This window comes from Anser brachyrhynchus, assembly GCF_964034855.1.
Source record: "Anser brachyrhynchus genome assembly, chromosome: 5".
NCBI classification, from domain to species: Eukaryota; Metazoa; Chordata; class Aves; order Anseriformes; family Anatidae; genus Anser; species Anser brachyrhynchus.
The window spans coordinates 31,336,869-31,352,411 of NC_137699.1; the positions used below are offsets into that span (position 1 = coordinate 31,336,869).

The 15,543-nt window shown below is 33.5% G+C and overlaps 1 protein-coding gene across 4 annotated transcripts in view; it reads left to right on the forward strand.

The window, feature by feature from the left end:
* UBR1 (ubiquitin protein ligase E3 component n-recognin 1) overlaps positions 1–15,543 on the forward strand; it is a 69,446-nt gene that overhangs the window by 39,344 nt on the left and 14,559 nt on the right. For all 4 annotated transcript variants that reach the window (XM_080595924.1, XM_080595923.1, XM_080595921.1 and 1 more), the window contains 12 exons: positions 802–956; positions 1,354–1,453; positions 3,176–3,285; positions 4,456–4,545; positions 5,961–6,148; positions 8,046–8,248; positions 9,749–9,842; positions 12,288–12,440; positions 12,897–12,994; positions 13,701–13,794; positions 14,346–14,494; positions 15,437–15,492. In XM_080595924.1, coding sequence (XP_080452050.1) covers positions 802–956; positions 1,354–1,453; positions 3,176–3,285; positions 4,456–4,545; positions 5,961–6,148; positions 8,046–8,248; positions 9,749–9,842; positions 12,288–12,440; positions 12,897–12,994; positions 13,701–13,794; positions 14,346–14,494; positions 15,437–15,492 — 1,490 coding nt within the window. The remainder of the gene's footprint in view (positions 1–801; positions 957–1,353; positions 1,454–3,175; positions 3,286–4,455; positions 4,546–5,960; positions 6,149–8,045; positions 8,249–9,748; positions 9,843–12,287; positions 12,441–12,896; positions 12,995–13,700; positions 13,795–14,345; positions 14,495–15,436; positions 15,493–15,543) is intronic.

Here is a 15,543-nt window from a genome sequence, read left to right on the forward strand (position 1 = left end):
AATTAAACAACTTAGTCTTTATGGCTCCTATTTATTCACCATAAGTTATTTTTGTGAGTAATTTCTGTAGCACAGACGTGATACACAGTAGTGTCCTCTAGAGAAGGTTGCTGCAGGAACTAATGCTCATTACCCATTCTGTAAATAGCTTGTGTTTTATAAACCAAAATTTGCTTATTTAAAAGCTGCAAACTTTTACTAACTACATGCTAACTACAAACAGAATACGTTTCTGTTGCAACACAAACATTATTTTCCAGTTTACTTTTAACCACTTAAGGCATGAGCATTAGTTGAGTTGATCTGAGGAAGACTTTGTAAACAATTAAGTAAAATAAACAATTTAATAAAAATCAACTATTGACAACTTTTGTTAATCTGAAAAGATAATTTTTCTCTTCCCAGATTGCCATTTCAGTTGAATATCTTAATTTTTGCATCCCATCCTTGTTTAAGTTTTAACTACTTAGAAAATGTATCTGATGCAAAACAAACTTCTTGTATGTTAGTGATACGTAAATGACAAGAGGCAGTGCAAGCTATTAAAGACTTGTATTTAAAGATTGCTTGTGTAGCTTAGTTTGCATGTGTTTATATAAGAACTTATTAGAAGTACTTAATTTTACTAAAGATAAAACCTGACTTAGGCAAACAATTGGATTTGAGCATATTTTTATTAATTGAAAAGATCTAATTGTTCTTTCACTGGTAGTAGTATGCTTCCTGTCTCTACTTTTTGCTCGAATCTTTGATGAGGTGCCAGTACATTTACTAATATTTTCACATATCCACATTTTCTAGCATTGCCACCACCTCCTCCTCCAGACTTCTGTCCTGCATTTAGTAATGTGGTGAGGCTTTTGAACTGTGATGTTATGATGCACATACTGCGGACCATCCTTCAGAGAGCAGTAGAACTTGAAACCCACTTGTGGACTGAAGCTATGATCCAAATGGTATGGTTAACTTTGTTTTTCCCATGATAATTACATTAAAAGCTTATGATCAAAATGTGCAGAGATTAACTTTGAAAGATAAGAAATGACTTTTTGATCCCCAAACCTGTTGTTATAAATCTTAGAGATGTTTATAGGTTTGTATGTATCAGTAAAATAAGATTCATATTTTAATATGTGCAAAGTTTATTGTAGTGCAAGAAGTACAAAAGAAAGTTAATTACATTGTTTTGTCATATCTCCTTTCATGTATGATCTTTGCACTTATTCTTGTTTCTGTGTTTTATCATGGATATAATAAGCCTATAGTAGAAACTGTATTAAACATCCTTATTTCATGTACTGGTTTTCCAGCACTCTTAACAATGAATGACAGCTAACATTTTTCTCTTTTTAGGTGCTTCATCTCCTTTCTTTAGGGTTACTAGAAGAGAAGCAGCAGCTACAGAAGTCTCCGGAAGAAGAAGTAACCTTTGATTTTTATCACAAAGCGTCAAGTATGTTTTGTTTTCCTTGAAAGAGCAGAGTAAATCAGACTAGCTTGATTTTCTAAGGACAAAAATAAATTAGAAGAAAGTATTTAACTATTTTAGTCAGAAAGGATTCACTGTTTACTTTAGAATTGAAAACCGCTGAAATATTTATTTGAAATGATAGAGAGATCAGGTTTGGAGTAGCTTGCTTTGCTACCACTTGACAGATATGTTGAAGAAGAGATGTGTTTATCTCCTTGTGAAGGAAACAAAAAAAAGTAATATGGGTGATAGGTACCACATGGTGGTTCTTTCACAAAAGTATTATTGAAATAGAAATTAAGAGAAGACAGTGGATTGTAGAGAACTGTCTCCATCTTTCATACACTTGAGCTATGCAGTTATTGATTGACCTGCAAGTTAGTCTTTTGTTATGGTAGTGATAGTAGAAGCAAAACTTAATGGCTATACAGTGTGCTTTTGTTCTTTTTATTTTCAAAGTCCTTAGAGAGCATTTCCAAATCTAACATTCAAGTCTAGGGAGTGGGAGTTGGAACATACATTTTCTAAATAGTTTTCCATTGTTTGTTCATCTTACCTAGTTTCTGCTTCATTGTGTAGGAAACAAAAAATTCCTTTATAAAGACATAATTGTCACTTGAGAGTTGGAACAGAGATAAGAATTGTGAAAGAAAGCTTCTTGAACTGCATTTATTTAGTTTTTCAAAAACCTTGTGTAAAGAGGTGTTACTGAGTCTGGAAGATACTCTTATGTCACTTTTTTGTCATTTTTTTCTTATTGAGCAAGAAGTATTATCATCAAACTGAATGTATTTCTGTTTTAAAAGCTTCATGATCGTTATAGAAGTAGACTAAAAGTTTTCATATTTAAGTTGTTAGTGAGAAAATTCTTTGTCAGTTTTAGTTTTGCTTTTGACAACGCTTAGAGCCTGTTCTGGTTTCCTATGTGTAAATACTAGACTGTGATTTCGTAGGCTTCTTCTGGACTTGAATCAAGGTCCATGGAAGACAGCATGTGCAAGGTTTCAAATGTACAAGGCACTACATTTTAATAACACTGTAATAAATTTCTGCCCTGGTAAAAAATAATTTATTAAACAGAACCAGAAAAAAAAAAACATTTATACATTTCCATAACTGATAGAGAAGTAATCAGTTTTTTTGGTAAGAAAAACCTACAGAAAAGGGAAAAGAGAAGGTTTTTGTAACATTTTTGTCTTACTTTTAAAAATGTCTAACAAATTCAAATGGAAAGTGCTGCAGAGGAAATCTAATTGAAGAGAATGGTCCAAATTTTAAAGCATGCTTATTTTTAAGAATGCCTAAAAAAAATCTTATGAAATGTTACCAAGCTGTGAAGAAGAAAATTAACAGAATTGTACTTTTGTGACAGGAATTAACTTATATATAATGAACCTTTTAGCAAACTAGTTTAAAATACAAGAGCTCCACTGATGCTCTTTGAAACTGAAGGCAATTCTGTTTTTCCCTCTAATTCTACTCTTGGAAATAGGAAAAATTATTAATGTACAATGGAGAAAGATTATATACTACATTTATCTGGAATAAATGGGTGAACTTAAGACAGAACGGTAACTACAGAGGTTGTGTTCATAAATGTGTGCTATATAATTAGCAATGTTTTAAGGCATGTTCATGGTTGTAGATACATTAAGATGTTGTTATCCCCCCCCCCCCCCGAATCCATGCATTTCTGTTTTAAAGGAATGGGAAGCTCAGCTTTGAATGCTGTAAACATATTAATGCTTCTGGAAAAATTAAAGAGAATTCCTCAATTAGAGGCACAGAAGGACATGATCAATTGGATACTGCAGGTACTCAATGGGGAGACAAGCGTGATCTCATTTAGTAATTTAGAAAGCTGTTATGAAAGATGTTATAATTCCTGTATATATAATCCATTAGTGTTTGCAGTTGCAGCAATTTCTTAAGAAGCTTAAACTGTTGGAACACTTCTACTCCATTTGTGTATTTTTACATACATATATTTTACATACAAATATTTTTCATTCCTTATATTTCTGTTGTGAAATAATAGCAAGTGATAAGTAAAAGTTTATAAATCAGGAATACATTTTAGGGGCAGCTTGTATTATGTTTTCAGTCTGAATGATCTAACTAACGGCCACATCGTACATTTAATCTATGGTATTTTTCCAACCATCTCACTGCCTTTCCCCAGTGAGAGACGGGAAAAACTTCTAGAGCTATGACACTGTCCCCAACATAGAAAAGTGGGCTGCTGCTTCTTCTTAGCACTATCAAGGTCCTCATCCATTTGGGGCGTCAGTGGCCTTGGTTTAGTTTGCAAACACAGAACTCTTGGGAAAAAAGTAGAAAAGAAGGTAAAAATCCACAGCAAGATTCCAAAACTACTTTAGTACTGAAATTGGTGCAAATTTACTACTGAATAGGGTGGCAAATTTAAAAGATTTTCTCCTGAAATTCTAAGGGCAAAAGTAAAAAATGTACTTAACATATACTCTTTTTAATGATATACAAATTTAGAGTATTTAAAATTATCAGAATTTCGAGTTTCTTATTAAAGATAGCTCAAGGAGTAGAAATTGAATTTTTAGGCTTGGTTTTAACTAATTGGGTATAAGCTGGAAAGCTTTCTGTTCTAGACGTTGATTTTTGCTGACTGCAGACTATTTCCATGGGATGACCATATCTCAACTACTTGAAATAAGCTAGCAGTCTGTCCATTCTGATGTACAGATGTCTTTCTGATGAAAGAGCTTTATTTGTTTAGCAGTATGAGCGCTGGAGGGCTGGAAAAGTTGGGAGAATTTTACTTCATGCTGAGCACTACTCTTTGGCTGCAGGACCCCTTTTTATAGTTTAAGAGTATGGCAGTTGATTTCATCCATTTGACAATCGGAAAAAGATGTAAAATTAAAAATCAGGGGCTCTGATCTTACCTATAATAAAATGCAACTTGGCTGTTATTACATTTTTAACGTCTAAACCTCTCACCCTAGATGTTTGACACAGTGAAGAGAATGAGAGAAAAATCTAGTTTGACAACAGTAGCAGCTACATCAGTCTCAGAAGCTACAAAAGGTGATGAGGTAATAGTAATAATAAAGTTCAATAGAAATCTTGTATGTAATATTTTTAATGGTGTTTTGAAATAGGTACCTAATTTTATTGTTATATGAAAATACCATTGTAGGTATTACTTTGTAATATATTGCCTACTAATAGCATTTAGACTCTAAGAGGAAGGGAATTTGCTTTTATTTATTTCTGCTTTATCTTTGTGGTTTGATCACCTTTTCTATTACGTTGTCATTGTACAAATATAAATACACTTAAAATGCTATGTTGTAATTTACATGAGCTAATAAGAGGCTAATCCGCTATGCCTTGATTGCCTGATAAAGAAATCAAACTTAGGTGATTACTTTGTCTATGCATCAGTCTCTACCCCCTTCCCTCAAAGTAATCTCTTAAACCCGGTGATCAAGTGAGACAGTGGAGTGGAGATTTTCAAGTTTACTGCAGCACTACCTATTTTTTTTAACAATAGGCAGCTGAACAGAAAAGAAATCCATTTACCTTTAGATAGTGTGCGAAGACAGGCCAGTTTGCTCTTACACGTTCTGTTTGGCAACAGCTTGCTGCCAAACAACCCCTCGTCCAGTCATCGCATGTGTAGCTCTAAACCTATCATAGCATATGCCATGTTTCTTTTTTGAGAAAGGTGTCATATGATAGCTAGAAAGGCAAGGGAACGAAACACAAGAGTCCGTAAGAAACCAATTTGTTAGGTCCACTACTTATAAAGCAATTTCTTGTTACTTCATTTTCTCAGAAAATAATGGTATCCTGAACGGAAACTGCATATAATATTGAATTTGTGCCTAAAGTATTTAATAAGAGGAATTAGGTTTCATATATTTAAATTGTATCTACCTGTATTTTCAATTTCCATGTTTCTAAAGTATATAAATACTTTGTTTATAATTTTTGGAAATATGATAGATGAAGAAATACTGGAAGAAGAATAGTTGTCCATTCTACATTGAAGAAGAGTAGTGGAAAATGCTGTCCTCAGATGCATAAGATTTTGCCACAGAAATGAAGGAACCATCTATTTGCTTTGATCTCCGCAAATAGTTCAAGATAAAAGTTTCTTAAATTTCTGTAAGGGAGATACGGAGTACACAGCAGGGGCTTCATTTAAAAGTTTAATTTATGTTGGAAATAACAACACTAGTAAACTTGATGTTCACTAAAGTTTCCTAAGAATATAGAAGGTAAACAAAATGGATCAGGTGTCGTTGATCCTATCTTTCTGCAAGTTATGGTTCTAGTGACATTTTGTAGGTCTGTCAAAATCTCTAAAAAAAACTTTAAACCAACCAAACAAAAATGTTATCAGTTAAGGAATTTGATATTAGTACTATATATATGCTTATAATTGGGGAAGGATTCTTCTAATTTTTGATGTTCTCTGTTGCCTGTGATTTGGTGTACTCAGACACAGAGCACTCAGGATAAAGAGAAAGCTGAGAGGAAGAGAAAGGCAGAAGCAGCTAGGCTACATCGTCAGAAGATAATGGCTCAGATGTCTGCTCTGCAGAGGAATTTCATTGAAACCCATAAACTCCTTTATGAAAACACATTGGAGGCACAAGGGAAAGAAGATGCTATTATGGAGGAAGAAAGGTAAGAAAGAGCAGACATCCAGAGCTCTGGTGGGGAAGAGTTCATTACCTAAAATGTGATACTGCCTTATAAAAATACCTAGTGTACGGTCCAGAAGATAAATTGTCAGCACAGTCAGCAAATTTGTTTCCCTTTTTAGTTTTAAGTCCTCTGTTGAAGAATCGTGTTAGAAGTAGTGCATGTTTGCTGATGTTAGAACAGTCGATTTGCTTTTTTGTAGATAAGCATAAATTAAACAGTAAGAACATTATTTCTTCAAATCGTAGGTACTTATTATGGAACATTTGAAAAATATCATTAGAAATCTGTGTAGTTGACATCACTGTACTTTAGGAGATGACTGTCTTCCTTGTACAAAACCTTAAATTTGTAAAGAATCTGATAACGCATATTGGCTATGGTTAAGTTGCAATGAAGAAAACATGCTTCTCGTAGCTCAAGTTGCTGCTATTTCTATTCACTGTTTTTTAAAATCTGATTTTATACTTAAGATGTTTGGTTTATATTGGTGGAAAGGAAAAATAATTTAAGAGTGAATTGGTGCTTTACAGACTGGATAACTTAGTTCTGCAATATCCTGTAATTACATATGCTATAATAATGGCAAGTGAATCCTTTATTGTCATGCAGGTCGTATACAATTTAGAAATGATTATTTCCTCCTGTGCTGCTTTAGGTGGCTAGGTGTATTATAAGCTTTTCCTTTTTCCTCTGTTGAGGCTTCAAATATGTAACCACATCATTGCTTGTATTGGATAAACCACTTACCTATTATGATAAATCCTAACTTTAAAGTCCTAACTTTAGCATATATTTACAGCAATGTATGATAATGTGTTTGTAATGTTTATCACACACTTCGTGTCTTACTCTCTTCTTAGTTATTGTGCTGAATTTATTTGATTGCGTTTTTAGATAACTACTCTTGCAATGTTTTTTTAAATGAGTCAGTTTTAGAGGAAAGACTGCATTAGCAGGGAAATAAATGGAAATGGAAGCCAATTACAGTTGAAGGAGAGAGGACCTTTTTTTTTTTTAACATGAGTGGTGGATAACAAGGGTAGTGTTGCCGTGCATGGTAAAAACAGCCAGGTGCAGAAATGTTTCAATTTTTTATACCATGAACTTTTGTTGATGCGACTACTTCAGTAGGCAAGGTGTTAGAGTACAGTTGACAATCGATAACCGCTCTGATGCTCCAAGCAGAGCTTTGAGTTTTGATATGGTTTATCATTTGGGGGGAGAATAGTTTAAGGGTAGCTATGTTTATCTGTTTTAGCAGTGATACGATTTTGGTCATATGGATTGCTTCTGTTCTAGAGATTCTTCAAAAATATACCGAATACAATTGCAATTTTGGTCTAATTGAGGCTGCACAAAACTAATCAGAAAAATAGATCTGAAAAACAGCAACAAGAGGATTCGTATCTCTTCTGTGAGCTTCAGTTTTTAAAACAATCTTTAAATCATTGCTGAACTTCTAGAATAAGAAATATTTTTAAAATACATGGAAGTTGATTGTGTCACAAAACACTGAATTCAATAAAATTACAATGCATCTGTAAGATTAAAATATATATAATTCAATCTGTATTGAATACAGTTGCCTGCATGTACTGCTGTCTGAACCCATATCAACGTGTTATTCAGTGTTAAGTGGCTACCACTTTCTCTTTTTTAAAAAAAATACAGCATTTTAGTGAGGATTGAAGTGTTTCTTCGTCACTTTGTCATCGCTTGGTTTTGTAAAGCACTTTGGTATAATACTGGAGATGCTAGCAGCATGTTAGGATTTTAGATGCCTGGAAGAGTAAGTCTGTTTCGTTAGAAGAAAAAAATGATTATTTTTCATCCGTTATTTCATGATTTTTCATCTGTTATTGTTATGTTCTTACAGCATGTCTTCAATTGATTACTCCCGAATTGCTTTGGGTCCCAAACGAGGTCCATCTGTTGTTGAGAAAGAAGTTCTGACATGTATTCTTTGTCAGGAGGAGCAGGAAGTAAAGCTGGAAAGTGCTGCTATGGTATTATCTGCCTGTGTCCAGAAATCAACTGCCTTAACTCAGAATAGAAGCAGAATTCTTGAACTCTCAGGGGGTAAGCAATTTTCTTCTTTTAGAACACAAGCAGCTCTGTACCTAGAGCCTCGTCTCCTATGAACCTGTTTAAACTCTGTATTCAGTCAGATGGCTAAATGGCCAGCTCTTACTTGGAACAGTTTAACATTTTTCACTTTCCTAAAATCCATGCTTTAAAAATTAAGAATGAGAAGTGTATGAAAAATTACATTTTTCCTTAGGCTATCAGAAAATGCTTTAGTTATTCTCACAAGAAGATATATACAACTTCAAGACCTAGTGGGAGCAGTCACTTTTGAGGGGGGAAAAAAAAGAATATTAACAGTTCCTGTTTATTCAAGTACACCAGTAAAATTCGACAATATGGAAGAAATACATGAACGTTATCAGAGGCCCGTATGGTAGTGTCAGGTGTTTTTTCATGTCTGTAAAGTAATAACTACATTTAAAAACAACAACAAAAAAGCATAAGCAAGTATTACATAACATTGTTCAAGAATGAATATAACGAATCATACACAACTAGAGCTGCATAATGACATATTGGAAGCAAGAAACACAAAGACCAACCAGAAATTTTTGTAAGTAATAGTTGATTAAGCATGAGAGAGATTTTGGTCAATTATTTAACAGGAAAGAAAGAAAATAAATAGAAGGAAAATGGAAAGCTGAAGTATTCACTGACTTTCTTGCACTCTTCTTTTTGAAAAAGAAAATTCAGGCGTTCCACTGTTGACTTTAACAAAAGAAATAGTTCAGAACGAGATAAAAGGTATTGCAACACTATCTAGATAATTCTGGTGTATTCACCTTAGCAACTATTAAAATAATTTTGAAAGTACTCTCAAAACTTTTTCTTCAGTATAATCTTTGATTATCTTTTAAAATGCATGGAAGATAGTTGAGAGCTCAAAGGGCTAAGAAGAGCAAACAAGTATTTGTCTTAGGGGAAAAAAAGTGAAACCAGGAAGTACTAAAAAGTTCTGACTTCAGAGAGCTTAGATGCCTAGAAGTACATTGAATGGCAGTAATTATTACAGGTTTATAAAAACTATAAAGACAAAGGGATAAGAAATATAAGGCATGGATTTGTTGAGAGAAGATCGTAGTAAGCCACCCTAATTCTTTGACTGGGATAACTGGTTTTGAAGGTATGGAAGAAGCAGCTAACTTATTCTCATTTTCATTATAATTTATTTTTCTGTCCGACTTAATAACAGCCTAGCCAAATATTTAGGTGAAATCATCCCAGGGTGGATGTACAACACATCATAAAGCTACAAGTGTGATTCAAGCATACTATAATATTAAATAATAATTTAAACGGGTTCTGTCTTGTGATTACTTTGTTAGAGTGTTGATCTGGAAAAGCTCATGAAATGCATAATGTGATTGTGAACTGTGGAAAAACAAAATCTGAAGGCTTATGTTCTATGTATACTGTCGTTCATTTCTATTCATATTGATTAGAAGATATGTTGCTGTTCTTTCAATATTTTTTTCTGCTGTGTTTTTCTAGATACACTAGATCCTCTCTTCATGCATCCTGATTTACCATGTGGAACCCACACAGGAAGCTGTGGCCATGTGATGCACGCAGCCTGCTGGCAGAAGTAAGGATAGGTCTTTGCAAGGTCTTTGAAGTTTTTCATATTGATTGATCTGTTTTCTGAAACATTTAATTGCACGCTGAGAACACACAATAGTAAGTGGCTATTGAATTAAGAATTCAAACTATGCACTCATCTAAAAATGAAATATGGCACAAGAGAATTTATTAACCGATGAAGAAAAGCATCATCAAAAGGTATCAATTGCCTTCTATGACCCAAAGAATATATAAGGAGTTATCAATTTACGCAAGTAAAACTGATGGGGTAAAAATGGTCAAGAATAAGAAACCATATCTAGTAGATTTTTTTTAACAGTCCCATGAGGACCATTAGGAGTCGTCCAGATGGGTGTTCTACAACAACACTCCATTGTCTCTGAAAGTCTGTTATCTGATCAGTGCTTAAAGGATGAAGCTGAGTTACGCCAGTGAGTTTTTAGATGAAAATCTGGCATTTAGACTAGATCTGCCAGTGTAGAGGTTCCTCTCCCATGGTGAGCAAACTCTAATAAAAAGAAAGAGAGAAGAATTGATACAGTGGTTAAAAGCTACACTAGATATATATTGTTTGCAGGTGCCCAGTATTTAAACCAAGGATGTTGGATTAGAATACAGCCTGAAATATTAAAAGACCAAGTTACTCAGCCTGCATAATATGGTCATCCTTCTTGCCTCTAGCTATATGTGCATGATTACAGATAGCAAAGCTGGTGTTCTTTGCGTTTTGAGTACATGTAGATTCAGCAACTCTTAAAAAAAAAAAAAAAAAGATAAAGAAGATAAATACTGTGAAATAATACTAGAACTTAAATACCACTGAGGTGTTATAAACAGATAGAGAGTTGGGTCATGCAGTGAAGTTACTTCATGCTGCCAAATGATATAAACAATTTCTAGAGGCTGTTTTTTATACTTGTGCCATTTTACTTTAAAAGCTTGACTAAACTTCAAGTGCTTACTATTTACTTTTCTATTTGTATATTTTTATTAAAAAACAAAACAAAACACATCAGTACAAAATAAATAGGTGCACACACTTAAAATGATATGGAATTATGTTCCTCAAGTATAATACATCTGCTCTTGGCAGATCCATCCACATCTACGTAGAATCTAAGTAGTGCTACACTGGAGCTCAGTTCCCTTGCTCTTTTTAAGAAAAGATGACTTGCTGTATGGGTAAATGGGATTAAAATGGACAACAGGCTCTTCTCATACGGGATGACACAGAAGGTTTGAGTATAGTCTTTTACTTATTACATAACAGACATTCTAACTTACTAATATTCCTCCAAATGATGCCTGCCACACTGCGCAGAGTATCTGTGCAGCCTAAAAATACTGCAAAAGTACTCTATAAAACAGTACAACTACAAATGAATGGAATATCTTTGTAGTTGCCATGTATGAGAAAGAAGAGTTGCTTGCAATAAAATAGTTGTTTGAATTTGGGGAAATAAATGTATATTGTGTGTGTATATATATGTAATGAATACTGTTGTAAATATTGTGTAATTATTAGGACTTCTGTTGATCACCTCTGAAAACAAATTTTCTCTTATTAGATAAATAAGATGTTATTTTAAATCTTAAGATGTAATACTCAAAAGCAAAATAATAACTAGTAATTACCTTAGTGTGAAAGTTCAATAATTTCATGTCTTATAGATCCTACATGTCCAGTCTGGGTATTAGTACTAAATTCAATTGCTTGTATTCAGGCAAGCAGATTTGAATGTTGGGTTTTGTTCCTAATAATGTCAATACCACTGAGACATTAATGAAATCTGAAGGATTACTTCATTCGCTGAGGGAGCAAAATGTAAACCTGTAAAAAGATCATAGTTACTTCTCAGTTTCCTGTTGAGTTTAAAGTAGGTCGTGTGATACTGTAATGCAAATTACCCTCTCTTCTAAAGGAAGGCTGCAGTTTTGTTGTCGAGTCATGAGACTCGGTCATTGCCACAAATAGTTGATTATTCATTCATGAAATGTTACCAGTAGGTTTTCCTAAAATTGAAAGGTGTAAAAATGCTATTTCAATTTTTCTCTAATGAGTTTCTTATGAAAGATATTAGATACCGTCCGTGTTTCATTGCTTTGAAGATGTGAGAGAATAGTAGAAAAATTAAAGAGTGCGGTGTGTAAAAAAAAAAATAAAAAATAAAATAAAATGCATTTTGAAGGATCTTAAAAGCAAGAAAAAGTTACCATCATTTTGACTAAGTTGGTATACCATGCCTTTTTGAATGAGTTCAAATAGATGATCAAAGGTTCTATTTTACTTTCCTGTATAAACATATGAAATAGTTATAAAAGGAAAAGACTTATTTGTTGGCTTGGATAAGTACTTGTAGATAATAACACTTTTCATTACTTGAGCATTTGTTTTCAGGTCATGTTTGAGCCATTCCATTTTCTAGCAATTCCCTTTTCAATGTCGTAGGTACTTTGAAGCCATGCAGCTGAACTTTCGACAACGTCTGCATGTTGAACAGATATTTGACTTGGAGAATGGAGAGTATCTTTGCCCACTTTGCAAATCTCTGTGCAATACCGTGATTCCTATCGTTCCATTGCAGGCTCAAAAAATAAACAGGTGAATTTCCAGATTGTGTAGCCTTTAAATTTCTATATCTATATTTATATGTGTATATATATCTTTTAGAAGTGTGACCTTGGGTTGGGTTGGCTTTTGAAATTTTAGGAAGGAAAGCTCGGGCTGACCTTCCTAATCTGTATAAAAGACTACTTATCTCCTTATTGACTACTCACCCAAATATACTTCCTCTCAGAATCCTTTTCTAAAGCATTTCTGGACTAACTACTTTTGGAGTGTACACCAAAAGAGAAAAGATTTAGATATAGTACAGCTAATAGTATAGTATAGCTAATGCTTGTTTTGGTAGCATTTACTCAAAATTTACAAAGCGTGCAAAACTGTGCAAAGATGGAGTTACTGTGTTTTGATCTATGCACATTTTGTTTTTAAAGATTATTTGTAAAGATCCTTTGAGTGTTGAAGTAACAACTTCTTTGCGTTTCTTTTTCTCAGTGAGGATGCAGAGGCAGTAGCTCAAATTCTGTCCCTAGCTAGGTGGCTGGAAATTATCCTAGTCAGGATATCGGGCTACAGTGTGAAAAACGCAAAAGGTTTGTTTATTATCTTCCTTCTGAAGCTTTTCTGTGGGGTATCTGATATTCCAGTGCGTGTTTTAAGTAATGTCAACAGAAAATATCAAATAAAGGGTATGTTTTGGTATCAATCAAGACAGTATAAAATAAAGTTGGGGTTAAAGGCACAGCCCTTTCTAATCTGATACCTTGATTTCAAAGTGCTCTCCAGAAAACTCACCAGTTTTCTGATTTCTGTTAATTTCCTGCTGCCTTCCCTGTAGAAGAAAGTTACATACATTTAGATAGGATGATTACCAATTAACACTCAAAGTTAATTATTTTTTTTTTGCCTAATAGTTTGTAGTAAAAAGGAGAAAAAATAAATTAAGGGGGCCAAAATGAAAACGTTTATGACTGTTTAGAAAACAGAAGTTCCAGAGAATCAATGCTTTCCTTGCAGTCCTGTGGTGCAGGAAAGTGTTTTGTATTTTTTTGTGGCTTCTGCTATAGTTTCCTCGCCAAGTTGAGGAAAAAGTAGTAGCAAAGCACTACTTCTAATCTTCATGTTTTTGGGAATAGAAGAAAATGTTAGGGATGATTAGAAAACAGTCTTGCTGGTGAAGTCTGTTAATAATTATTTTCAAAACAGTTAAAAATACAAGTCTCACTTCTGTTAGGCTACTATAAAAACTGTAACAATTTCTTTGAATTCTAATGTGGATCTAATTTCTTCTTCTGGAAGGAGAAAAACAAAATGCTCCAGCTTTCGTCAACAAGGGATTGGGAAGCTCTGCTTTAGAATTCAATTCTATCCTTAGTTTTGGAGTTCAGTCCTCGTAAGTATTACCAGAAGTTCTTTCTACACTATATTAATTCTCCCTAAAATAACTTAAGTATATTTCAGGATACGTATTGAGGGAAAACATTGAATTTTTTGGTCTGAATATGGCCTTACCTGTACTTCAGTGTTCACTGCATGTCAGATCTATACACAGCTAGATGGACCTCTTTTTCAAACCCAGTCTGGCAGTTCTTATTCTCTTAGTACAGAACTATGACTCTAGAATCTTCTAATCCACAATTCCAGTGATTTTCACCGCTTTCTGTGCTTCTCGGCACGTTAGTTAAACTCTGTCTGCCTTAATGTTTCTGCTGTATGTCTGTTTCAGGGATAGCTTTCACTTGTTTTCAGATGCTGATATATCAAGGTACTTGTTTACTACTGGATGCTAGTGATTTTGTTCTCCTCTGTACAGACAAATGGTCTTTGTATTCAGTAATTCTTTCATGAATAACCTTGATTTTGTTAGTGATTGATTGACTTCTAAGTAACAAGCATTATTAATAGTTCAGAAATTATCTTGAAATTCTTTGCTTACTTTTGCAGAGCCAAATACTCAAGCAGTATCAAGGAGATGCTTATTCTGTTTGCAACCACCATTTATAGAGTTGGACTAAAAGTTGCTCCAAACGAAGCTGATTATCGAATCCCTATGATGACCTGGAGCACATGTGCTTTTACCATCCAGTGTATAGGTAAAGTGTAATTTGGGTTTGCTTCTTTTTGTGACTCAGAACTCTTAAGATCGTTTGAATTGTAAAATTGTATACTATCTGCTTCTATAAATTACAAATTATCAATTATAATGATAGTTCTATAGAAGGAAGAACAATATGTAATAGATTAATAATATTTATTATATGTAATTACATGGACAATAACATGATAATCTTTAATCCAGTATAAATAAAAGGATGTTTTTGTTACATGGTAGTTCATCTGATTAATGTATGTAGTGCCAACATTAGTGAGTTTAACCTATGAGAGCTGGGAGCAATCATGTTCCATGTTACTAATTAAGTACATTTGAATATCTCAAGGCTGACAAAGATCTTTGACATGCATGCGCCTACTGTGCAGCTAAATATCTAACAAGTATGAAACAGCACTTCCTCTTTTGGATTTTCTTCAAAAAAAAAAAAACACTTTCTTAACACTTTAATATTTTTAATTATCCTTGAATCAACTACGTGGCAGGGTTCATTATTTTCTTTTGTCTTTATTACTAAAGAATTCTTATACAGTTTGTTGAAGAAATGTGGTCTTTCATATTCTGAAGTTGCTAACCATACATGTGGTGGAAAAAAAAACACGAAAGAATGTCTTATTAATATGAATTACCATTCCTTTAAATCCATAGTTAGGAAGATCTGAAAACTAACTTCTTTTTTAAATGCCTATTACAGCCATTTATGTGGCAAGCCTTTGGAGCGATTTTAAGCTGGATTTTTTCAAGAAAATTTTAAGTGAGTTGTTTATCAGAATTATGCTAAGTTTTAAAGAGAAAGACGTATACTAAGAAGAAAACTTATCTTGCATTAAGTTAACAAGTTAAGTGTGTAAGACAAACAGAAATTTTACATTAGTTCCTGTAAAACAAAGCAACTTAATTTTTTTTTTCTGTGTTTAATTTTAAGAAAACCTCTTGGAAACAGAAGGCAAGCCTTTATTTGGATCTCTACAAAATAGACAGGTATGAGCAAGTAGATTTGCAATACGTTTACACATATGTTGTTGAAACTGC